The 27,392-nt window shown below is 28.5% G+C and overlaps 2 protein-coding genes across 2 annotated transcripts; one reads left to right on the top strand and one right to left on the bottom strand.

The window, feature by feature from the left end:
* The first annotated feature begins 25 nt into the window (after positions 1-25).
* On the top strand, positions 26-23,088 carry LOC113384723 (beta-1,3-glucosyltransferase-like). Its single transcript, XM_026622486.1, is given in 9 exon segments — positions 26-264; positions 2,839-2,975; positions 11,069-11,243; positions 12,444-12,488; positions 12,490-12,577; positions 14,298-14,457; positions 14,899-15,011; positions 15,418-15,572; positions 22,903-23,088. Coding segments are annotated over 8 exon segments (1,029 nt in total). The 5' UTR covers positions 26-264; positions 2,839-2,841; the 3' UTR covers positions 23,062-23,088.
* LOC113384722 (probable aspartate aminotransferase, cytoplasmic) lies at positions 18,256-19,994 on the bottom strand. The gene has a single exon (XM_026622485.1). The coding sequence runs from the start codon at positions 19,601-19,603 to the stop codon at positions 18,368-18,370; it is 1,236 nt and encodes a 411-aa protein (XP_026478270.1). The 5' UTR covers positions 19,604-19,994; the 3' UTR covers positions 18,256-18,367.
* Positions 23,089-27,392: the final 4,304 nt, after the last annotated feature.

The following is a 27,392-nucleotide window of genomic DNA, read 5'->3' as shown; positions in this document are numbered from 1 at the left end:
TCAGAGCAAACTAGAACAAGGCCCAATAGAAATAAAATTAATAAAGCAAACAATAATATATTGCAAAAAACTGAAAAATATTCCAAAAATAATGTCTCACATTATTTGGATCCAATTCTAAAAATATCTAAATTTAAACGAATACGGAAGAACAGGGAAAAAAGGGACAGAATCCGAATTAATTGGGTTTTTGTCTGTGAAGATCGAACATATGTGAACTTGCTAGAACTATTGAATATTTTGTCAAACAAAAATTATGAAGACGTAAGTATTGAAAAATAATAATAAATAGTATATAATAAAAGCAATTATAAGGTTTTGCATATGTATATTTTATCAAATATATTATATGAGCTGTTCATTTTTAAAGTGATTTAAGTTCATTTTGATCTTTTATAAACTCATTACCCTATTAAATTAATATATCTTTCAATTACACATCGTCATTTTTTTATATCTCTATATTTAAAACATGGCATCACCTAGTGTTCACTTTGATAAATTTACTCCTGTCATATAATTCGTTATATTTCATGTAACAAAAGGATTTTATATAAATGATGCATTTAGAGCCTATTGCTGAAAAAAAATATGACATCGTATCAAAAAATAGGCAATCCAATTTCGTTCTGAAACATTTACCCTTGATTGTATGAGGCTAGAGAAATTGGTTTACAAAAGTATATATATATATATATATATATATATATATATATATATATATATATATATATATATATGTATATATACAAATCCGTGCATGTGTTAAGTTGATATATGTAATAATTGTGTTTTATGTTTGTGTATTACATTAATGAATGATATGAATATTTGATTATAAATTTATTGAAAATTTATGTTTCAATGGTAATCAAACGATAAATCTAATTTTATATAAATACTACTATAGTCATAGTAATGGAAAAACGATCTGCATTAGCAATTATTTTATCGTAAATAATAAAATAACTAGTGGTGAATGGCATCGTGCCTTAAGGCAAATTGCTGGAACTTACTAGAAGGCAAATTAAATGTTTTCAAATAGATTATTTTTTCAAATACTGAAACTTATATATATTTACAGGAAACTAAATAAACAAAACTTAATCAATCAAATTTAAAATGAAGTATATTGTATAATATTTATAAGAATTACATAAACTGAATTGCAAAGTTAAAATTATTTATTTCAAGTTTACTAGTGAGCTTTAGATCTTTAGCTAGAAAACAATTAGAATTCGATTTATTTTCGATATTCAAACAAATTTTTTTTTGGAAATAAGAAAAATACATGCAGAAAGTTTTTTTAATCATTCAAACCGAATGCTTAGTTCTTTCAAAACCGCTTTATTTTGCACATTTAGATCGATTAAAAAAAAAAACTCGATAAAGATTGCATTCACCAGTGTTTGTAAGTCATTCTAAATCGTTTGACCCGAAGATCGAAAAAATCACGAGAGATTATAAATTAAGTCAATTTAACATTTTGCCAAAGATTTCTAAAAGACCATTTAAGAAATGCTACCAATAACATCAATAAAAATTATTTGATTTCTTAATTTTTTCTTGCCTTAATTTTATGAGATAATCGGTTTAGTTATATTATACTCGTATCATTTAATAATTAACATAAGATTTTTCGACACTTTTACAAAAAAAAAATAGTTTTAAATACCGTTTTTCAAAGATAAATGATAATTCATGATAAATAATAACTCAATAATCAACTTATCGTTCAATGATTAATAATAAGTTGATAATCACCAGTTAAGAAAAATATTTTTGTTACAAACTAAAAATGATAATAGAACATAGTTTTAGTTTTAGGGGTATCAATGGATTATGAATAATTTTATTAAAAATGGTGGGCATCTATATGAGAAAAAAAAATTATAAATAGAATTAGCTATCCAGAAAATTTAAATTATTATAATTGCATAAATGATGTCCCAGAACCGAGCGTCAAGCCGAAACGGTGTGATTATATCTTCTCATTTAAAAATGAAAAGTTTTTATTATTACTCGATTTTTTTGTTATTATGAAACTTTCAAATATTATACCATTTTGAAATCCTCATTAAATGCGCCAACTTTAGATAAAACTTAACGAGAGCCTCTCAAAAATTACCAAATTCGTACTTTAACAAAAAGTACTAATACTTGAAAACTTGGAGCAATGGTGACATGAGTTTTCACTGTGGTCCGACAAATTTTATTTGCGATTACTGATCCAAAACTTTAATGAACAAAATTAATAAAAATCAACGTCAATAACTGAAAAATTGCCACATTTTCACCAAAGCTCCGGGTTACACTTAAAAGCTCATAATTTTCAAACCACGTGAGATATTTTTTTTCATACAGTTATATATTTATACTATTACTCCGTTTTGGCTTGTTTTAAGTTTTGGGACACCCTGTATAGTACTTGTTTGCTTTTAATTTCGTATCGTTAACTTACAAGTTTTACACTTTTCAGCATTTTCATTTAAGAGTTTTGTTGATAAAATTAAACTAAAAGAGAAACTGAGTTTGAGTTCAAGAATTATTTATTCTAAATTCGTTGACGATAATTAATAAAGAAAAATATAAACCATTAAACTTTTCTAGCTTTTCCAGTACTTATTTACATCATAAATAAACTCAATGTTCATATACTATAATAATAAATTCGAACTGTGTAATATATTGTATGAGGTAGTTATAGCATCAGGATTATCTGTTTCCCAATATATTAAAACTCTAAATAGATCATGGTAAGCATATAGCTCGTAATAATTCTTGAGATGTGTTCGTATAGTGAATTTCGAATTCAATTACTCTCGTCTTTCATTTAAGGATATGTACCTGGGCCATGCATTGTACGATAGAGAGGCATCCATCATACATCATTTTGCTTTTATGCAAGATCCCACCGTGTTCAAATACCCACACATCGGTGCAGGCATGGCTTTGTCGAGAAAACTTGTTAGCAGGTAAGGAATGTTGTAAATTCAGTTAATAACTGACGAATGGGTGAAATTTTCTATACGATATATTACTGCTACTTCTAACAACTAGTAATGTATATGCTCTTGCTGAACTTCATAAATTTTCATGCTGATATATATCGGAGATATCATAAGGTGAAGGCACAGGGAATCACCTCTTCAACTATTCAGAATTTCACGTATGTTGTAAGGAATATGTGGAATAATTTATATATATATATATATATATATATATATATATATATATGGTTGTGGCTCAAATGGTTCCAAATTGAAAAAAAAACAATTCTCTGAAAGTTTTAGCTCTTAATATTAACTTTTAGATAGTGCGCATTTCAATCGAACTTCGTATGGAAATAGCATGGAAAAATTTTTGAAAATAAAAAAAGGTTTTTTAGGTATAACTAGGTATAACTAAGCGAATGAATTGAATTAAAAGTGAAAATTCGTGTCATTTTTTATTAAAAATTCGAAGCTCTGCAAAATTTTTGAAAATTTTTCATGCTATTTCCATACAAAACTTTGAATTGCGCTCTATCTAAAAGACAATACTAAGAGTTAAAACTTTCAGAGACTTGTTTTTTCATTAATTTGGAACCATTTGAACCCTTGGGAGCAAGGAAATGCGAAAATGTACGTCTAAATATTGAAAGTTTTAGATTCAGTATTTAGACGTTAGTCAATCTGTACACACTAGAATGTAACCAAAAATTGTCAAAAAAAATAATTAGTTTAAATGCTCCAGTTATTAATAGCTTGGTTTATCATAGTGTAATAGTGTAGTGTATTTTTGTATAATTAATTTCTTTTTCCACTGAATGACGGTCTCGATGAAGACCGAAACGTATGGATAAATAAAGTATTTCAAAACTACTTTATTTTTTTTTACTTGGTGTTACTGCCCGATTCTAAATAACTCATCATGTATATTGTATATATATAGGGTGCCCCAGACCTCAATGCCCAGCCGAAACGGGGTAATAGTATTGATCACAACTGTAATGAAAAGAATTAGAAAAAAATGCATATCACATAGTTTGAAAATTATGAGTTTTTAAGTGGAACCAAGAGCTTCCGTGAAACTGAGCCCATTTTTGGATTTAGTTGTTAATTTATTTTAAATTTGTTCATTTGGATATTTGGATCTTTCAAAAAATATGCACAAAGTTGTGTTGGCAAATTTTATCGAAAGTTTGTGTTCTTAATTAGGATTGTAAGATGGTAAAATACTTAATAGTTTTATAATTAAAAAATAGAGTAAAAAATGAAAATCTAAAAATAACATGATTTATCTAGAGCATTTTACTCACAATTAGTTCAAACACTTGTCGCACGAGCAAGCTGCAATGTGCGAGATTGTTTTTATTTTTTTACTGCAAATGTTTCATTATGAAACTATCAAGTATATTACTGGTATACAATCCTGAATAAATTTTTAATAAACTTTTGATAAAACTTGCCAACCTACATTAGTCAATTTTTTTAAGGAGGGTTCTCAATGTCAACCAATTTTAAAAATTTGAAATTCATAGTTCAACAAAAAGAGTTAATTCTTGAAAACTTGGGATAATTGTGTCATTATGTTTGGCTATGATCCTAAAAATACAAAGTTTAAATAAACAAAATTAATGAAAACTAACTACAAAAACAAAAAAAAAATAATCACATTTTCACCACAGTTCTTGGTTGCACTTTTAAGCTTATTTACGTTTCGTTTTCACTTTTGGGACACTCTGTATATATTTATTCGATAAACAATATTCTTAGAATATAAAGGTAGCCAAAATTAGTCGAATCTAAAAGAATCATAAAAATCAAAAACTATTTTTTTCTATTCATTTTCAATCACTAATACATGCCATCTTTCAGTAATTACAATCCAGAAAAGCGCAATTCGCTACCAGTAAAAACTTATTTATATTAGAGTTAGAGATGATACTTGAAAAAAGGCACAAAAAGGATTTATTTAAGAATAATAAACAAAACAATAAAATAAATATTTTTAAATGAAACAGCATACGTAATTAATCAAACCATTTACAATACGACTAGGATTCCAGTGCCAAACACAAAGCTCAATTCAATTTACTAACGACTGAATGGTGAACGAGTCTAGAGTTGATGGCAAAATCTTGCAAAATAAAATGCAAAACAATACCCATTAGGTGTAAGTGGCATTTTGCCTTAAGGCAAGTTTGATATACTTTGATACATATCGACATGAATAATCGACTTCATTAACAGAAATTGAGATTAAGCCAATGAATAAAATTTTCAACTTTTTATTTCAAAGATAAAGTTTGCACTAAAATCGTCTGAATGCGATTTCTAATTATAATATTTGTAATTGTAATAACTATAGTTCACAAACACGTCCAAAAAACTCAGCTCATTATTCCAAGCTTCATTAAATTTAACCACTTTTTGCGGGACTATTAATATTTTAGCATGTTTTTTAGACCACGAACTCTAGCAGTGTTACGTTTCATTTAAAAAGCAAGAAAAATAATATTTATTTATTAATGACCTGACCGATCATTACAAAAAAATAATCGACACGATCTTAATTTATTAATATCTGGAATCAGTTTAGATTGTTTTTGCAAAAACCTGGACAAAAATGTATTATTTTCCTGCTAATTGTAAAGAAAAGATCTACTAAATACCTTGAGACAAGAACGTTCATTTAGTATATTTAGAGGATTATGATAAAATGAATGATTCATATCCGTAAAAATTAAATGAAAAAGATACAAATTTCGAATATATATTCGTAAGAATTGCAGCTTTGATACCACGGACGTTATTCGTTTTGACTGCCTATCTGGGTTTATTGAGAATCAATTTTTTTTTGTCCTACGAATTCATTTTATTTATTTAAAACAATAGCAAACAGTTAGTACAGAATCCGCTTTTACGAAATATAAAGATCGATTATTTTTTTGGTACTGCTATATTTTACTTCTTCTGCTTTAAAATAAACCTGCTATGGAATCTATTTTCCATGAATCTTTCTGAGCCTTTGGTAAAATTCATTTAATAATACTATATTAATGGATGTGGTTGTGTTACATTAAAAAATTAAAACTGAATTTGGTTTTAATTTTCATAATATAATTAAGTATTATGTAATGATTACAATACATTATTATAATAATATATTTCAATAAAACAAAATAATACCAAATTAATCATCATTATTATTGCATTAATAAGGATTTTTTTTTCAATTATCTTCTATATATATAAAAATAAGTCGGGTTTTCCTTCCTGACGAAATAACTCCAGAACGCACGAACCGATTTCGACAATTTTGCATTCGTTGGAAAGGTCTCGGGCTCCGCAAGGTTTATAGCTAAGAAAATTAGGGGTGCATGGTATCGCGCCCTCATGCAAATTTCTGGAATTTCATGCACCGTAATTAACAATTCGAGTAATAAAAATAATCAACAATTGTTTTAAATAATTTCAAATAGATTATCTTCTATATATATAAAAATAAGTCGGGTTTTCCTTCCTGACGAAATAACTCCAGAACGCACGAACCGATTTCGACAATTTTGCATTCGTTGGAAATGTCTCGGGCTCCGCAAGGTTTATAGCTAAGAAAATTAGTAGCGCATGACATCGTGCCCTAATGCATATTGCTGGAACTTCACGCACCGTAATTAAAAATTCGAGTAATAAAAATAATCAACAATTGTTTTAAATAATTTCAAATAGATTATCTACATATTCTACATATATATAAAAACTAGCCGGCCCGACAGACTTCGTCCTGTCAAAAAAAATTGTAATGTGACGGCCTACCTTTTTTCTATTCTTTGCCAAAAATTATCCTGAACAGAACCGTCACCCTGGTAATAATTCCCTGTGAATTAAAAATAATTAAATAAAACACTATAAGCATTTAAAAGTAAGTAATTTTAATAATGTAAATCATAATTCAAAAATCAGTTCAATTTTCATTGTAGTGCTTTGTGATAAACGATGTTTTTTGTTTGATTACTTACTGGCGCATAGACAAACAAATCTGATGGTTTTCTAATACGGGAACAAACTACATACAATTTTCCATGTGAGAAACATGGGTTTTCTTATTTAATACTACAAACACTTAATAATACCATAAACGCACTGGAAACGCATTGAGATGCATGGTGCGAGAACATCTTCTGCTTTATACTATCCTTTGCAACATTATAATTGCCGATCCAACCTTTAATTGAAGATTGTGAGGTGACAATCCTAGCAAATCCAGCGAGTTTAAAAACTCCGGCGGATCGTCTTGGTTAGTTGCCGAATCAACTGATTCGCCTGTAATTTGTTCTTGAATTTTGAAATTTAATTCATTTACATCAATGTTTTTGGCTGCCAATATAGCTTGATTAATAGAAAGATATTTCTATGTTTATATAAATATATTCAAAATTAGATTATCAAAAACTACACAAAATGTCATGACATCGATCATTGTTTTTTTACAAGTTGCGTTGCCTACTCGATTAAAGAAAAAAAGGGCTGTTTTTAGGGTTTTCCCGGCAATTATTCATTTTTTTCTCGCCGTAACAACCATCCTTGGACTTCAACGAACATTTTAAAAACAGAATTGGCCAAATTGGTCCAGGCGTTGTTGAGTTATGCGCTTACCAACACATTTTGCGATCCATTTTTATATATAAGAAGAAGAAGATAAGTATGGTTTTCCTTCTTGACGATATAACTCCGGAACGCACAAACCGATTTTGACAATTTTGCATTCGTTGGAAAGGTCTCGGGCTCCGCAAGGTTTATAGCTGAGAAAATTAGTTGTGCATGGCATCGTGCCTTAATGCAAGCTGCTGGAACTTCACGCACCGTAATTAAAAATTCGAGTAATGACATTAGTGAGAATTATCAGAATTATGCTTGGTTAAGTCAACGAGCAATACTTGCCGCAAAGAATAATGATGTACACGCCCTAAATTTCACCATTCAATCAAAAATTGCTGGCGATTTGGTGACATGCCAATGATTTTGACTGGTCTTCCGTTTGACTTCAAACGATTGCAATTTTCAGTTCGCCTTGCGTTCGCAATAACAAGTCGCAAGGCCAATCGCTTAGTGTTTGCGGGATAAATTTCAAATAGATTATTTAGAAAATAATTGTTTTTCACGTGGGCAGTTATACGTTGCCTTTTCACGAGTTGGAAAACTATCCGCTTTGTTTGTGTTAACATCAGACCAAAAAAAAAAAGTAGTTTACCATCTGTTGGCGAAACGGGGTTCGTCGGGTTTGCTAGTTCTATATAAATATTTTAAAAAACTTTAATTGAAAATATTTTTCTTATTTAACTCACAAACAAAAATTTCATCTTATATCATATGAACTTTCCTGTATACATGTTTTAATGTAATATAGATACATCTCCATCATAAAATTATAAATATTATATATTCAATATATAATAGAGCTCGTACAATAAATACCCAAGTTTGATAAATCGATTCTTCTGGCAATTAGATTATTTATTCAATTCTAGTTCAAATTTCAGAAAGAATTGTTTCAAAAAATAAACTGCATTGTTTCTATAGCTTCAGATACAGCACGACGTTATAGAAGCAAATAATTTCCCTGTTTTCTTTGGTTGACCACTATATCGATTAAAATTTATTATTAAAGTGCAGTTCATTCCAATGTTATTTCAAACAGAGTCTATATTTGCTTTTAGTGCTGCGTTGATTTTTTATGTATATAACCTGCGTAATATATCACTAAAATTGCCATATGAAATCCTGGCGCAGTACATTATATAGATATACGAGTATGTCTATTAAACACACCTTGAAATTTTAGTATTATTTAAATACATATATCGCAAGTGTAGATGTGATTTCTGGATTCATCTAAAGCGTTAAAAAATTAATTAGTTGAAATTGTTATAAAAAAGTTTTATAAACTGAAAGAATACTATTCACTTACTCTTCAGAAGCAACTATAGTAATCATCATTCAAAAACAATATATCAGTATACATAAAAACCTCTTTTATAAACATTAGATTAATTAGGGAAATTTCAAATTTATCAGTCGACAGATCTAAACCTGAAATATAATTATATATATATGTTAAATATATGTATTCTATTCTATAAATACAAATTCGCATAATATTCCCAAAAATTACCCTTCGTAACTTCCCTGTCCGAAGCCAAAAATCTAACTAAAAAATAATCGCAAGACTTGTCACACCTCCTAAATTGAATAATTCCGTTTGGCATAGAAACTAACACAAACTGGAATAAAATAAAAGCTATGAACATGATGACCTTTTAATCGAAACTGGCAACTGGTTCACCGATATCTGGATGTCGTAAACTTAAATAATATTATATATCATCTGACTCGGAAACCTGTCAGAGAAAGATGTTATGATTCTTTGATAATTTTATGTTTGCTAAATTTGCCAACTTGCCGCCAAATTTGCTGAATTGCTTGAAACCAAATTTGAGAAATGCATGTGTGTATGTGCTTATGAGTGTATATATAAATATGAGCCACTTATCATTTAATATTATCTTATTAATTTTATTATTATTATTATTTGCTTTTATTTTATATTAAATCAGCATACTACGGATACCATTTTATTGAGAATTCTATACTCAATTTTGTACTCTTTTTGTTTAAATTTATGTTTATTATTGTTACTAGATTTTAATTATTCAGCAGTTGTAACAAATATAGTAATTAAAAAAAATAAATAAAAAATACTTATCATTTCGTCGACGTTTCTTAAAACTTCTGAACCGATTTCATTTTATCGTCCCAACTGATGTTCTTTAAGATTAAGTGCAAAAGTATCAACCTTTTTGCTGAAAATCTTAAACTGATTTTGAACAAATAAAAACTAATCAAAATAAATAAAATGGGAATTATGCTGAATAATTTTGGAAAAGATCCGCTGGAATGTTTCTTCATAATGAATTATTTTTGACGATTTTAATGGATCTGTGCTTTGCAATAGGGGTTATGGTCTTTACGAACATCCCAAAATATTATATTTCTACGAAAAATGTTTTAGTTATAAAAATTCAATAAAATTGAAAATAAAAGACTACTCTTTTAAAAAATACACTGTATTAGCTCGGTTTGGTGCATTTCAAAATGCCACTTACATCTAACATAAGTTAAATTTTCTAAATCTTTGTTTGTCTAATTTATATTATGTATTTTATATTTTGTCCAACATTCTAGCACTTTTTATATTCTTTACACGTAAATTTTTGCATAAACTTTCTCAATGAATTCACTGGGTTATATTAATCATGACGCATATTATTTTTATCATATTAATATTATTCATAAAATTGGCTTAAATCGAGAAATACTGGTGAGCAATATTGTTGTATTTTGAAGGAATTATGAATTGAATTCACTATTCTAACGCACCGATGAATCGTAGAATACTGACTAGAAAATCCAAACAGATGATCCGTTAAAATATTCGATTCAGTCAATATATCTTATTGAAGATATTCTCGAAAACCTTGGATCGAACAGATATAAGAGAGATACATACATCAGTAACCATACTGCTCAAATATCCTTTTTGGGAACTTTGTTAGTAACAGAAAGTTTGAAAAATTTAAGCTATTAATGATATAAAAAAATATCAAATCTGAGCATAATTTCAAATTTATATGACATAGATTAGTCTATATATAATAACAACAAATAGTAGTCTGCCCGAAGGCAGGTCCATGGTATGAGAGCACCACAAAATCAATGATTTTCTTCCCCTCCCCTGTTTATTATTCCCATTACCATTTTAATACCACCAATTTATATCACTTTATATTTGTTTTTATGAATTTTTTTATCCAAACTTCTGCAGATATGCTTCCTGGTCTTGTGCTTCGGCATTCAGTTTTCTGTATTTCCTCTTCTCGCGTAAGTCGTCAATCATCTGCATTCTTCTTCTTCCCAATCCTTTCAGTCCTATTTTGCCTTCGACGACGTTCGTGCTGGAGGCACTCTGTTTGCATTCTATATACATATAGAAGTAAAGAATTCTAATATTATTTTTTTATTTTCAGTATAAACCAAAAATTATCTCGGCATCCAATCCAAAATGACTTCTCGATAGATGCATCCCATGAATTAAGTCTCTTTATATTGGATATAACGAAACTAATACACGTGAAAGAATTCTGCTCTAAGAAGAACGAAATTGAAAACTGCGCAACTTTTCCTAGACCGTTCGAGACTTGTGTAAGTAAATGATTAAATTAGTTTCAACAGTTAGCATAATTAAGGTTACTTCTACGCGATCAATTAATTCACTAGTTAACTAGTTGAGTTTCCCGAATCAACATTCCTTCTTGTTTTGAAAATAAATTGTGTAAATATCAAATAGAATATTGGATCACAAATAATCTATACACTTAGTTTTATTCATTACTACTACTTATAATTATAGCACACTTGTTAATGGACCCGAAATTTTCTGAAATTTGTACAATTTTGATGATCAGCCTAAACAACATAAAATACACAAAAAAAATCAATTGAGCAAGTCTGAACTCGAAATATATTCCGTAGGCAAGAATAAAAGATTTGAACCTAAGTTAATTTATTTTGAAATTTTTAAAAATTTGCAGGACCGTTTAGTGCCTTTTCGTAATTCGAATTCAATAACAGCATAAAATAAAAACCACCCTAAATTGACCTAAAATTTCTAAATTAAATAAAATGTCTATTACTTCACGTTGTAACTTATTATAATGATTTAAATACAAAAATTATAGAAGTCAATCCTCAGATTAAATAGAAATGTTATGTTATAGGCCTATCAAAATTCTATGTCTTTACTGTGTAATCAGACGTTTCACGCAATTAGAAACGTCAAGTAACAATTTTATTATAAGTACTAATGTGCCCCTTGTTTTTTTGGCTGTTTGTTACTACCAATTCATACGAAGATAGATTCGTAACATAGCGTTATTATAACTTTTCCATTTTATCGAGAATTGGCTCTATAGTTTTTTGAAGCCCAATTTTCGCCGCATTTTTCAAGAATAACTGCTATTAACCAGTCGTAGGCTGCATCGAAATAACATAAATTACTTATTACTTGTTCACATTTCAAAGCAATCTGAGGACCATTTTACACATTGGATATCATTTTACATTTGAATGTACTACGAAAATAAAATCGTAAAACGAAACAACTAATTTTTAAAAATAACTAAAAAAAAAATCATATTTTACCTTCACCGTATGCAAAAAACTATTGCTGATTGCTTTGAAGATAGATTTTTTCGAATAATTTATATACTCTATATTATTGTACATAATATATGTTTTCTTAAATTTAATTAAAACAAACTAATACCCAAACATATCTTTTTAATAACCTGTTTAATTAAACTCTATATTTTATTAACAATATTTTTATATATTTTATTTTAGGGCCATATGGTTTCGCAAGCGGCACTATATTTTGCCGTGAAACATGCGAGAGTTCCATAAGGAGAGACTGCCGGTTGTAAAAAGCACGTGGGGAGATAAAGCACAAAATGTGATATACTTCAGCGAAAAGCAAGGTGAGATGAATAATTATTTCATATTTATTTATAAGCACAACATATATATATATATATATATATATACATGTATATTTTTACACCAGTGTGCATGTTTGTTGTGTTGCGAATAGATGATGGGAATAAAAATTAAAATAATTTGAGAAGCTTTTTGAAATTAGTTATGTTTCATTATATATTGAAAGTTCATTTTCTTTATTTAAATAATATAATTTATAATAAACAATAGAAAATAATAGAAGTAAAAAGTTGAAGGAATAAATTATGACAATTCTCCATTTAAACTGTGTTATAACGATCGAGTCTTACATTAAGAAAGTAAGTAATTAGTAAGTTTATAAACCAATAAACTAAGTATAGCCTTCTTTCAAGTGAAAGTACTAATAATGAAACTAAATAATGTTTATAAAAAAATTATAAAATTATTAATATTCACGAATTAAGAATTACATAAAGCTCATGAATTTAAATTAGAAAAAACGAACGTTTTGCACAGTTTTTGGAATAGCAGCTATATTTGTAATAAGCACTTATTTTTCAAATGATTGTTTCATTATTGGAGAGGCTTCTCTTCTTTATTATTCTCAAATCACGCAATTTTAACTTAGATTGAATTATCATTACATTTAATCAGGTTTCTGAAGTCGTATCCAGCAACATTTAATGAAACTACACTTTTTTTGAAATATGTTATAATTCAAGATATTAAAAAATTTATTATTCTATACATATATGTATTTAAAACTTAAGAAATTCCAAAATTTTCCAGAAATTTACAAGATATTTTAAAATTTATCATCTCAAAGTTTCTAAATTCTATAAAATTTTAAAAGTTGAGTATGAACATAATTTAAAATAAAAATGTCAGAATCGAAATATGTATAAATATTTTAAATATGAATGAAAAATAGCAGTTGGCATCAATGCGATTTTGCGATGACGACTTCGACAAATATTTAAGAATTATAACAAACAAAACAATCCAAATATTATACATAATAAACAATGCAATCTAAAAATATTTACTGCTACGATAATTATTTCAGCAATATTTTTAAACTTTTTTAATGAACGTCGCAGGTAATATAACATTTGTTTAGTAATATTAGAGTTTAAACATTAAATTAAATATTAAACTACTGAACTATATTCCACAAACATTTTTAGCACAATATTAAGCATCTTACTACAAGAAAGTTTTTAACTAAAAATACTGAGAGGATAAAAAAACTCTGTCAGATATATTTTTGAAACGAAATTCAAATCATAAGGTTGTCGTAAGATGTCATCGAAGAAGAACAGATGATGACATCAGTATTCTTCTTTTGATTGAAAAACCAAAATAGAGAACACTGAAATCTGATACACAAGTCTCGAAGCATGGAATAAAATTATTGTAAAAAGGGTGTATAATTAAAAGAGAGAAAAGGCAATAAGTTCTCAGATTATGTTCGAGTAGAGCACCATTATCCAATTTGTTATAATAGTGACTCTACTTTCTCGAATCAACTAACGGCTTGCGAAAAAGTAAATTATACATGGCGAACATCGATTTATTTCTGGCTAATTTGTGGATATCGAGAATATTTAATTTCAAAACTGAAGTATTATGTTCATGCGATGCACTTCATCGCATTTAATCATATGCCTCATTATTCGCGATCAATATCTGAACTTGTCCTTCATATTTTTTTAATAAATAATACGTTTTCTTTTTTAGATAACTCTATTCCCACCGTTGGCCTCGATATTCCAAACACAGAAGCTGGTCATTGTTTGAAAACTATGACAATTTTCAGAAAAATTTTAAGCGAGATTAAAGATGGGAAAAAGAAGTTTATAAAGTGGATTATTTTAGCTGACGATGATACCATATTAAGGTATTAAATCATATTTTAGATTTATATTTATTTTTATTTAATCTTGTCAAACCAAGCTGTTGAAACTCCAACCGATCAGGATAGGAAATTTGCTAATTATTTATATATATATATATATATATATATATATAAATATTATTCATTTTATATTAATATTATATTTTATATTAATAATATGCATTTTATACAAAAGAATAATTTCATCACCAAAATACATCATTTATATGAATCGAATGGTTTATTTGAATACTTAATTTTCATTGAGTTTGTATCATAATGAGTTGGTTTGTGTACTCAGATTTATTAGATATTTTCAGTTGTAATTCAATTATATGTCACTGTAAAGATGATATAGAATTTGGTTCTAAATATCTCTGGAACAAATGTTTGTATTAATTTGTACAATTAATTGAAAATATAAAATATGATTTGAAATTGCAGTGTTTCAAGAATGCGAGAGCTGTTAAGTTGCTACAATCACACGAAGTCTTCAGTAATTGGAGAAAGATATGGTTATGTCTTACATTCTAAAGAGGGGTATAATTATATAACAGGTTAGTTGGATTTCAATTCAGCAAACTATGAACAAATTTGGAAAAATACGTTTCCATGATTTAATGCCAACTTATTTTTAAATAAATTTGAGTACAACTCAAGTAAAACAAATATCTCATAGTAAAACAAATATTACTTTTAACTTGCTCAGTTATTTAAAACGCATAAGAAAAAGTTTATATTGGTAATACATTATAATATAAAGTTCTTTAAAAGCACAATAGATACTGAAAATTTGAATCGAATTTTCCTATAGCGCGACTTACATATATTGAAAATATCAAGATTTTGCTATTAAAAGTGCAACTTCTTGTAACTCTCATCAATTAGCTACTTTTGATTATGTTCTTAATAGAATTTCGAATTTTCTTGGTAATTCTTAATTAATTATCATCACTAAAATAGGTGGCGGTGGAATGGCGCTAACAGTATCTTTATTAGAGAAAATTTTAAACAAATGTAAATGTCCAAGTCCAAAAAGTCCAGACGACATGCTTCTTGGCTTGTGTCTCACCAGGTTAAAGGATGTGGAAATAATTCACTCACCTTACTTTCATCAGGTATATCATATATAAAAATAATTCCTTTTTGCTTCATTTGTCTCTATACAATATATATTGTATTGCTATTACAATACTATATTTTATAGCCGTGAAATTTTCGTTTCTAACTTTTTTATTACTTCAAATTACATGTGCTATAATAACATTATGCCTTTGATTGAATTAAATTAGCAGATGATAAAGTAGTTCATATTTTTTTTATAAAGTTGTGTGCATTTAAAATCTGTTGATTTAGTTCGCAACCTCAAGTTCAAAGGGTAAATCGGAAATTGCAATTGAAATATAAGACAAATATATTTTTTAATATTTTTAGCATGATTTTTTTTATTAATTTTGGCTTATTCTTATCCTTTTTCAAAATTATTAAAAAAATATGTTTTACATGTTAACATAACATTAAAATTTGTCACAGCTAATATTTTTTTAGCTAATACACTGCTAAAATAAAAAATCTTTCGTCAAGAAACAGGTTACAAGTAACAAAGACAAATAACAAAGAAATATTTTTAATATATCGGTTGAGAGCAAAATTTCAATTACAGAACTTAATTAACAGTTCCTATAAGTAAAATATATAAAACGTAATTGTTATTAATGTACTTGAACGTTAATTAGTTAATGAATGCAAGGAAAACGAGATTAGTATCGATAATATTAACATGGAATAAAACGCCAATTAATTTTAGTTTGATATTAAATGATACAAACAAGATTTTATCTTAACACGTGTTATTCAAAATTATGATAAAAATTCTATACGAGAAATAAAAAAAATCATATTACATGCAATCAAAAAAAATCAAGAGTACCTGATGAAAGTTGCATTAGGTCAGAACAATTTTTCAGAAGATAGAAATATAAGTTATAGCTTCTTACTATTAAAGTATATGATAGTTATAGCAGCCTACTAATATAACTGCTGAAAATGTAACATTTAAGATACTTTTAATGAATTTAAATTGTTCATTATCTTTTAGCAAATTGCCTCAGATCTATTTCTTCATTTGAAGATACAATTTTCACCTTATTTCGTCACCAGAAGTCATAACTATTGTTTGTAAATATCGCGCAACATACAAAGAACAGGCCATTATTCTTGGAATTGAACTATTATTATTATGTAAATATAATGAGGTTCTAGTTTTTACGTCGAAAGCATTGATTGGCAAAGCGCTTGAGTGACAATTTTTTGCAATTAAAGATGATTTGCTCCTTTGTACTCAGATAAAAATATTTCGTGCACCAATAATAATTAGAAAGAAGAACAATTTTAGGCAAAGTTATGTCGTATAATTTTGTTATGTAATATAAGCATAAGATAACATACAACAACATACACTTCTAAAATACCACAAATACAATAATAGCCGCGTTTAAGAAACGCACTAACAAAATAATACTTGCAATGTCACTTAAGGGGCACAACTAGTGTAACCGCCTAAAAAATAGGTGATTTTTGGGAATTTATATTAAAAAAAAAACTACTTTATCAATCATTTCAAAATTTTAGGAATATATTTATACACGTTTTAAGAATACATAGTAATTTTTACAAATTTTTGAAGAAAAAAATTAAATATTTTTTAAGTTATCGTCGATCTCCAACGGCGCGACAAAAAAAAGGCCTTTCACTGCTGCAGTGATTCCGGCCTTCTACGTGGATGAAATTAAAAAAAAATTTCTATTCGTTAAACTAGATAATATTGTCTGTAAAATGAACTACGATAAAGAAAAAAAATCAAAAATTGACAAAATGACGGCGTTTTTTACCCAAAATTTTAGTCGTTTTTGGACTGCCATAATTCGATTTTTGATCCGATCAAAAAATCGATAGTTCATTTTACGTAGAACTATATATAGAACATGTAAAAAAAATTGATAGTAATCGGATCATTCGTTTTTGAGTAATCGCTGCAGCAAATTCGGAAAATGCTGTTTCGAGAAAAACGCGTTTAAAGATAAAATGATCGTTGTACTATATACTATATATATACACTTTAAATGGCTGTAACTCAAAAACTATTTAAGATATCGATTTAAAATTTTGGTATGTTATTTTTAAAGGTATAACCTATCAAAATATGGAAAAATTTAAAATTCGTTTTTTTTTGAAAATTTCACACTGGTTGTGCCCCTTAATGCTCATCGTGATCATTAGATAGATTATTTTTCTAGATAAATTAGTCAAAGAAGATTAAACCTGTTTTCGTGAATATACAAATTCTTATCAAATGGAGATTGTTTTCGCTTTCGAGCTCTATCTGGTTATATCTGCTCTTATGTAAAGTTACGCAAATCTATATCAAAATATTTTCCAGAAACTGTGCAATGTTTGATATCTTGAACAATTGATTGATATCTGAATGATAGCCGAAGGTTAATGTACAGTGGCGTGACTGCGATCAACATGACAGTGTCGTATTTAACCTTCTTTCCGAAAAAACAATTATCAATTTTTAATTGGCAAATCAGAATGCGCAAGGTTGAAAAGAAATTGATTTAAAAACAATTCAATTACACCGTAATTAAATATTTACATCGCATGTTCACAATGTTGCAATAGAAACCAATAACTAATTTTAATAATTTATTTATTCTCATAAAACAATTAATATACAATACATGATGATCGTAAATATATTATATTTATTTTTTAAATGATCATTTTACTTAAGGTGTTATGAGTATGAATATTCTTGGTCTATATAACAGTATTCAAAACTACAGAATAATCTAGCCATTTAAGTAGAAAAATACAAAAATAAATACATAACAATTTCTTTAACAATTTTTTACAAAGGCGATGAAACACCACTAACAGACCTAACGGCGTCATCAATTGCCCTTGCTACATATGCAACATTATTAGAATTAATTCCGCACATATTTATTCTACCACTTTTTAATAAATATATGTGATGTTTTTGTATCAGGTGTTCCACTTGCTTCTCATTTAAACCAGTATAAGAGAACATTCCAATTTGTTGTGTTATGTGATCCCATGTTCCCGGCGTTTTTAATTCGGTTAGATGCCTCTTCAACTCCTTTCTCATCAATATAATACGAGATGACATTGTTTTGATACATTCCAGCCACTCGTTTCTAAGGGATGGATCATTTAAAACTAAACTAACAATTTGTGATCCATGGTTCGGGGGCGTAGAATACATAGCACGAATTAGAATTGTAAACTGGGATTTCATTGGAGTTAGAACTTCTTCATTGTGCGTGACAATAGTCAAATTACCCACACGCTCATTGTACAATCCAAAGTTTTTCGCATACGATTGTGCACAAAATAATTCAAATCCTTCACTCACGGCATATCTTACAGGCCATGAATCAGCCTCAGGATCACCTGAAGCAAATCCTTGATATGCAGAGTCAAAAAATGGGAAAAGTTTGCGCTTCTTGACTACATCTAAAATTTTCTGCCATTGCTCCTTTGTTGGATCACAGCCAGTGGGATTATGAGCACAACAATGCAATATAATTACAGAGTTTTCTGGGGCATTATTTAAATCTTCTAAGAATCCATCAATGTCTACGTTTTTCTGCACTGGGTCCCAATAACGATATTCTTTTGGTGTTGTAAACCCTGCATTCAAGAATACTTGACGGTGGTTTTCCCAAGTCGGTTTAGAAAAATAAAATGTTGTTCTACCAAGGACTTTGGCTAAAAATTCAGCACCTATTCTCAACGCGCCGGTTCCAGATAAGGTTTGAATTCCACATACCCTTTTTTGTTCGAATGCGATATTATCTTCACCGAGAAGTAATCTAGTGGAGGCAGAAGTAAAACCATCAGTACCCAGGACAGGAAGATATTCGTGATTTGTTGTTAGTTCTTTGGCGATTTTAATTTCAGCATCTCTAACAACGGGTAAAACCCATGGTTTTCCTTCTTCGGTTCTGTAGGCTCCAACTCCCAAGTTGCATTTGTCTGGGCAAGTATCACTAGCGAATCCTTTATTCAATGCAAAAACTTCAATCGGCGGCGCGACTTTAACATCACTAAAAAGCGACATTGTTTATTTACTTAAAACACGATTTTTACTATGAATGAGTGAGGTTACGTGATTGAGCGTGCACGTACAATGTCACCGGCCGACTGCAGATCGTATACTATTTTTACGACAGAATGCTCTGCTGGAACGTATTTATCGCGTCACTTTCAATTGACCTTGCCTTGTTGCAAAAGCGATAACAATGTGTATTACAACTACTTACACTAATAAAAATTAATTATTTGTACGTTGCCATGTAAATATTTTATAAAAATTTAGGTTAAGGTATGAAAACAAAGTGCATATAAAAACAAAGAATGAATTTTACACACACATACATATCATTGAGATGCACTGCGTCATGTAACAACAAGAATGTAACTTTACATTTCACTTTTCTTCTACTGAACGTATATTAATGTCATAATTTTGACAGCTTACGTTTGGCTTTGGCATACGTTTGACATATGGCATATGTTTTTTGTGGCATATGTCACGTTCGACAACATAGAAATTAATTTAGGATGGTTTCAAACATAGATAAGTCAGAAGTAAAAAATATTCGCCTGACTTTAACACTACAGTTTAACAAGATTTTTGAACCGATTCTACAGTAAAATAGACCGATGATAAGGCAGGGCTATGTTACGTAGCGTTTTTCATATAAAGTTGTACTAAAAACTGTCAAAATGCTAAGTGGTTACTGTGCAGTCAGGCGTTTTAGATAGAAAACCTAACCCAGAAAACGCACAAACGTCAAAAAATAATTTTATCATAATTGCATCTTTGAAATTTGGCATATTAAATAGCTTATGAACAAAGTTATAATGGAATAAGTAGCATTTTGGTGGTTTTTAGTACCACTTTATATGAAAAACATAATCCTGTCATAACATTGATTTATTTTACGACACAATCGGCTCCTATATTTACCATGCCAATATAAAAAATAAAAACGAGTAGGTAATGAATTATTTAAAAAAATTAAACATAAAAATTAGTTCTATTTTCCATGAATAAAGCAGAGACTTACAATTATGTAATATTATTTTATATGGCCATTATTTACCTTAATAAAATCGTTTATTGTTTGTAAAATGTCAAATATACATAGACATAAATGCAAAATAGTTTTCAGGAGAAATCTTAAATTTATAAAAATTGAGGGGCCAAGTCTCCGGCAAAATAGGCATGACATATCGTTGTTATGGCAAAGCTATGTTACGTTTCTTTCTTCATAAAATATAGTACCAAAAACTATCAAAATTCTATGTATTTGATGTGCGTTTCACTATGTGTTTTACACGTAAATTCTAACCAAGGGACCGATTCTGTCGCATAACAGAAAAATGTTATGGCAAGGCCATGTTACACTCCAACTACCATACATTATGCTACTGAATCATACTAAATACTGTCAAAATGTCATGTATTTGCTGTTCATTCAGGCGTTTTACACATAAAACGCAACGTTACTCGTATGTTATGAAGTATCAGAAACACACTGTTAACTAAGATCGTTTTATGACGTTTGTGCGATTTCTAGGTTAGGTATTCTATATCACAACCTGAGAAATACCGTCAGGCGTATTTCAAATACGCCTGACTGCACACCAACCGCATGGCTTCTGTCAATATTAGTATGGAAAGTTCTTCATAACATGGCCTTGCCATAACATTTTTCTGTTATGTGGCAGAATTGGTCCCGGGGGCCAATTCTCCGGTAAAATAGACCGTAGCATAGCATTGTTATGGCGACGCTATGTTAAGGTGCTTTTTTCATACAAAATGGTACTAAAAACTGCCAATAACTGTGAATTTGCTGTGCAGTTAGACGTTTTTTATATAAAACCTAAACTAGTAAACGCACAAACGTGATGCACACAATTTTATCGTAAGTGCATCTTTTTAATGTGCATTTATAAAACAGACATATACTTTGCAAGAAAAAAATCTTATTTATCTAGGTTTGTAAACTGATATAAGAGGACATTTGTAGCCCTTTTGTATGAGTTCAGAGTTATAATCACAAATCCGGGGTTAAAATCCGCATTTTAGATAGTCTGATATCAATATATATTTTCAAGTAAAAAAAATGAATGGACTAGGATATGAAATTAAAAATTATACATATTAAAAGTTAATATTATGCAATTTCAATAAATTTGAACGAAGGATAATATAAGATATAAAACAAAGTACAGGGCTAATGGGACTAATTAAAAAATTCAATACATATAGTCAACTGGGGCCAACTTAATATTTCGAATTATATTATGAATAACTTAGCCTCAAGTGCAGTCAAGCATAAACTCTTAAATAAATGTTTAATATCTGATAAACTAATATTATATATAAAAATATTAACGAGTTAATACGATCAAGTCAATACGGTCAAGTTGAACATTATTTTTATATAATTATGAATCATATAATTATGAATTATCAAAATCACTGATAATCGTAGGTTTTTATTGCTGGCATTGATTGATGACAATAATGATTTTAATTGCGTATCACGCGAAAGTGTAATCTAAATGACAAGTCCTCTAAAAAATAAATTTGCATCTAGAACTAGAAATATATAAAATGTCTCAAAGATACAATGAATCAAAATTAAATATGCAAAAATGACGTTGGCAATTAATAGAAACGACATCGATCATTAATAGGTTCATTTAATACTGAACCAAGAAGCATTTTAGCATAGGATTTTAATGCGAATAGCCATTACCATAATTACTTTATATATTAACTTTTAAAAAATATTATTAAATCAAATTAGGTAAATTGTTTTTGTAAAAAATAATCTTGGAATATTAATTATTGCACAGAGAAGGTTGGAATCGAGCAAATTCTCATTGAGTGATATAATGCTTATTATTTATCAGTCGCATGAGACAACTTTTATGTAAAATGACCTACGAGAATAAAAATCATAAATTTGTGATAAACGACGATAATTTCAATATAAAAATAAAACTTAAATTACCTAATTTCCTGCTTGCATATAACTAAAACTCTAATTAACAAAAGATTAGACTTAATTAATTAACTATGGAAGCGCCAAAGAAAATAATAAAGTGTGAGAAAATCAAGTTCTCATACTATACCCCCTTTATTAATAATGAAGATAAAATAAAAAGACAGTTTTTAATATACAAGCAAATACTCTTAGGTAATTAAATTTAAATTATTGAAGTAAAAAAAATATTATATTATACATATGATATGTGAAATGTTTACTTGCAAACATGATGTATAGGGTATACCAATTTGGTTTAACTGATTTTCAGTAATCTATTTCTTTTTTTTTATAGGCGAGGCCAGTCGACTATGCTCCCGAATATTTGAAAAGTTCGCAGCAAATATCGTTTCACAAACACTGGATGATAGATCCTTTGAAAGTCTACGAGCAGTGGTTCCAAAACGCTGATTTGCAAATGATCAAAGAGGACAGGACGCATATTGAATTATAGCGCGAACTGTGAATATGTGATTAATTGATTTGTTATATAGTTAAATAATTATATAGAAAGATATATTTTTATAATACAAATACTGCAAATATTCCAATTAATATTAATCATGCTGTTTGAATACGGAAAGACACGGCTAAGTAGTAATATATTAAACATTAACTAAGTTTAGGCCATAAGTATAGTAGGTATTTTTATCAAATAATTTTTAAAGGAAAAAATCATATAAATACGCATATCACTTAGACTTTCTTAAATTTTATCGCTATAATACGATTGGCATTATAAGCACAACTCCTAATCATTACTAGCAACTTCTAATACTAATTACCACATCATGATACTAAAGAAATAATTTCAAAGTGTGAATCAATTCATAATATTTTTATAGAATAATATCCATAAACGTCACTTGAGGTTAAAAAAATTTGAAAATTTGTCTCGAAATTCGTCATCATATTCATAATTTTGTAATGAACATCATCAATAGGATCACTTATTGGGATTAACCATATCGTTGAATAGATTTTCTTAAAGATGTTATGCACCAGAAGTCACAATTTAATTGATATAATTTTTTTCTCAAAGTCAAAGTCATAATTGAAATATTCAGTACCGTAACATAGAAAATAGTAATAAAATAACATAGAAAATACGTTTGATCTACCATCATCAAAAAATTAGTACCCTAAATTGGATATGGCTAATCGCAGTTATAATGTTATATCTATTGCAAATTAGCAAACCAAATTTATTGCCTTTCAACTATGTGGTTCAATAATATGACGAGTTTAATAATTAAACGTTGTTCAATATGACACGGAATTAAATAATCCCCATAAATTCGCGATGTGAATATCCGAAATAATACAACTTTTAAATATTCAAGTGATTTCATCACCCAAATTTTGATTTCAATATAATCCATATCATTGCATCAGAAACAATAGATATGTATAGATTACAGATATTAATTAGATTTGTGGTATGTTGTGTCAAGTACTTGTTAGTACCAAGTTCGTATGTCTAGTACATGTTACTTTGTCTAATAATATGTTGTGTCAAGTACTTCTTGCTTTGATATTTGCCAATCAATTCGATAAGTGAACAATGGCAGTATCTTGCATATAATATTTGACTCGCAAACATAATCCAATTTGTGGGATAAATGTATTTTTCATTAATCGAAAAGAAAAACAATAATTGAAGAGGAAATCCATAGATTGAGGAAATCTAAAAGCCATTTAATAGTTCCATTTGAAATCAAATAGTTATATTGCATACTTGGGAGCCAGTCAAAGACCTTGGGGGAAGTCCCCTAGTGGTGGACACCTAAGGTTATTTATAAATAAATCAAAAAATATTTTATGAAATGTTTATTAAATTATGACTTATGTTAGATAACAAATTTAGAAATCAAACCATATTAACAAATACGCAACCTTTGCTGAAAATAATTGATACCATCAATCAAACTTTGATGACAAAAAATATGATTTTTAAAGTAGTACCGGACATTTCAAAATAACCTACATTGAACACATATGTAGCCATCGGCACACTCAGGAATGTCTGCACATGTGTGTTTGACGAATACTCCTAGATATTGCAAAAAAGTCACTATTTATCCACCCTTTTGGCTGGGACACACCAATGCTCTCAGCTGGTGCACTCATAAGCTTTTCATTGCTTGACTATGAAATACAACAAATGGGGTTATGTTGTGACTGTTAGCACCCATGCAGAACAAAATTGAATAATTGGAATAAATTACGTAAATTCTCACAAGAAATACCAATATGTTTACTCTCTGGCACTAAGGGACGACTTAGTATCCGGTGCTAAGGGACAGACATTTTCGTTCATTTGATGGTACCTACTAAAATTGTTTCAAAGATCTAATAATATTCTACCATTTTACGGATAACAATCAAGTATTACTTTTATCTATGAGTACAACTAAAGAGTAAATGCATAAATATACGAGAATTACTTCCATTGATATTTAGGTGACGCCGTGATTTTTCGCCTAAAACAACAAACGATTGCTCCCGCTGTGACCGTGTCCGTCACAGGTGAGCCTTGGTGTGTGATCCTGCACCTGTGTGCCCCTTTCACTTGTATTTCGAAATAAAAAGAGTTATACTCGCTTAAATAATACGTGTTAAATAGAATGTCCGGCGCTAAATGTCGTCCGGCGTTACGGGACTTTCCCCGATAATACATTGTAGGGTCTATGATATGCCGATTCTTTGATAAAATGGACTGTAACATAGTGTTGTTATAGCAACGCTATATTACAGTCTATATTTATAAGAGAATTGTCCCCTTAATTTTGGAGGCAAAGGCATTAAACTGTTGACTTCATAAAAAATATCTATATCGAGCGGTTTTCTATACTTAATAATTGGCTTAATTGATCGGTTTGTTCGATAGGCATTTTAAAATTAAAAAAAAAAACAATTTTATTAAGTATTTTTTCCGTCACGGGTTTTGTTTCTTCTTTCACATAAGTTAAGCGGAGTTTAATTTGTTTGCTATGCAACTTTTTAATCTTTATAGGCTGTTTTTTCCGAATTTTTAGTTCAGATACGGAATTAGAATTGTACTAAAAATTATTGTAAAAAAATATTGAAAATCAAAGTTATCATTGAAAAGATTTGGTATTTTTGTCACTAATAATTTATATTAATCACCTGGTATTAAAATATATTTCAAGCAAACAGAACATTTGAATTACCGCCATACATTTTAGTTGAGGAGTCGCACACAGATGATGCTACGATATAATTCAATTTTGACATTTAAGATTTTCTCTACAATTTGATGTATATAAATATAAATACATATAACCTTCTATTTTGAAGTCTAAATGCCGTACACACAACACAATCCATACACACATTCGTACGATATCATTCATAAAAAACATAGTACAAAGTTCTCAAATAAATGTAAATACATACGTCCAGAGGCAAACATAAATAAAAACATGCTTATTCACGGTGCACTTGGCATAATTCATAATATTTTATCTGAGATAAAAAATCTGGATTTTCGATTAAAGTCTATAAGACTGGATAATTTAGTTGTGCAGAGTTCAGTAGTGTCATGCATTGCGGGAATAAAAGACTGTTAAATGTCTTAAGAAATTTTAAAAGAGAAAGTAACGCAGTGAAAAGTTTTACGATATATACTAATAGAGAACAAAAGTTGTTTAGGTGAGTCTTTTTTGTAAATATTAAGTATTTTGTAAATAAAAATAGTGCGTATAAGATTAGTTCATAGATAAACAAGTATAAATTAGTTTGAGTGTATATTCGTTAAGTTCAAGTGGTTCAAATTTAATCCAAATTGTATTAATTAAGCGACAAAGACATATGTAGAGTTGTGTTACAGTGAAATTAAGTAGTCGCAAAAATGATTTTGTGAAATAATCTTCAATTGATATTAGTCCTACTTTTTATTAAAATTAATTAGTAATATAATATATGTGATAATTTTGCAAATTTAAAATTAGATCCGACTGAATTATTAGATTGTTAAAAATATGTTCTCTACTCACATGCTAGTATAGTAAATGTTCAATAATTGTATATCCAAAAATAAGTATACAAGATTATACATGAAAATATTACATTAAGTGTATGTGTATTTACAAAATATCTAATCATAATGACTTGTTATATTGCTTATAAAATTCATTCAATGTTTATTGAACGTTTGAGAAAAATTTAAACAATATCGTTTTATGAATCGAATAAAAAAGAAGAACAAAGTGCTCGTTTTTTGTTAACTTACATCTGAATTTAAAAAAAAAATTAAACCATATCGTTTTATGAACCGAATGAAAAATTCAATTCGAATTAGGTATATTAGGACAAAGTGCTCGGTTTTAGATTCAAGCTTACAATATTCAATGGTTAAATTTAAATATTTAAATGCTAGTAATGATGATTAATCATAAAATTTACTTTGCGATTTAAAATATTCTTGATTGTTCAAAAACTTTCTAGTGAAGTCATAGTATTGAATAAAGCTTACATAATTTATTAATATAAACAAATTGGTTAGTGTCTATTTTGTATGTCCCTTTACGGCAATTGTAAATTCACAAAATTTACTAAATGCCTCTGGATAGTTATAAAAAATATAGAGAATATAGAATAAGTGTCTAAGAAATCGTGTTTTTATATTTTTAACATATTTTTTCATTAGAAACTAGACGACCCGACAGACGTTGTCTTGTACTTATGTTTACAATTCAAAAGTTCCAATTTTTTTTAATAACCTATACTGATATTTATCAATTAGATAAACATTATTATATG

Source organism: Ctenocephalides felis, unplaced genomic scaffold, assembly GCF_003426905.1.
Source record: "Ctenocephalides felis isolate EL2017-DRISC unplaced genomic scaffold, ASM342690v1 CF-g0.4_SCAFFOLD_03571, whole genome shotgun sequence".
Taxonomy (NCBI): domain Eukaryota; kingdom Metazoa; phylum Arthropoda; class Insecta; order Siphonaptera; family Pulicidae; genus Ctenocephalides; species Ctenocephalides felis.
The sequence above is the reverse complement of the archived record's forward strand: the minus strand, read 5'-3'. Positions and strand labels throughout refer to the sequence as shown.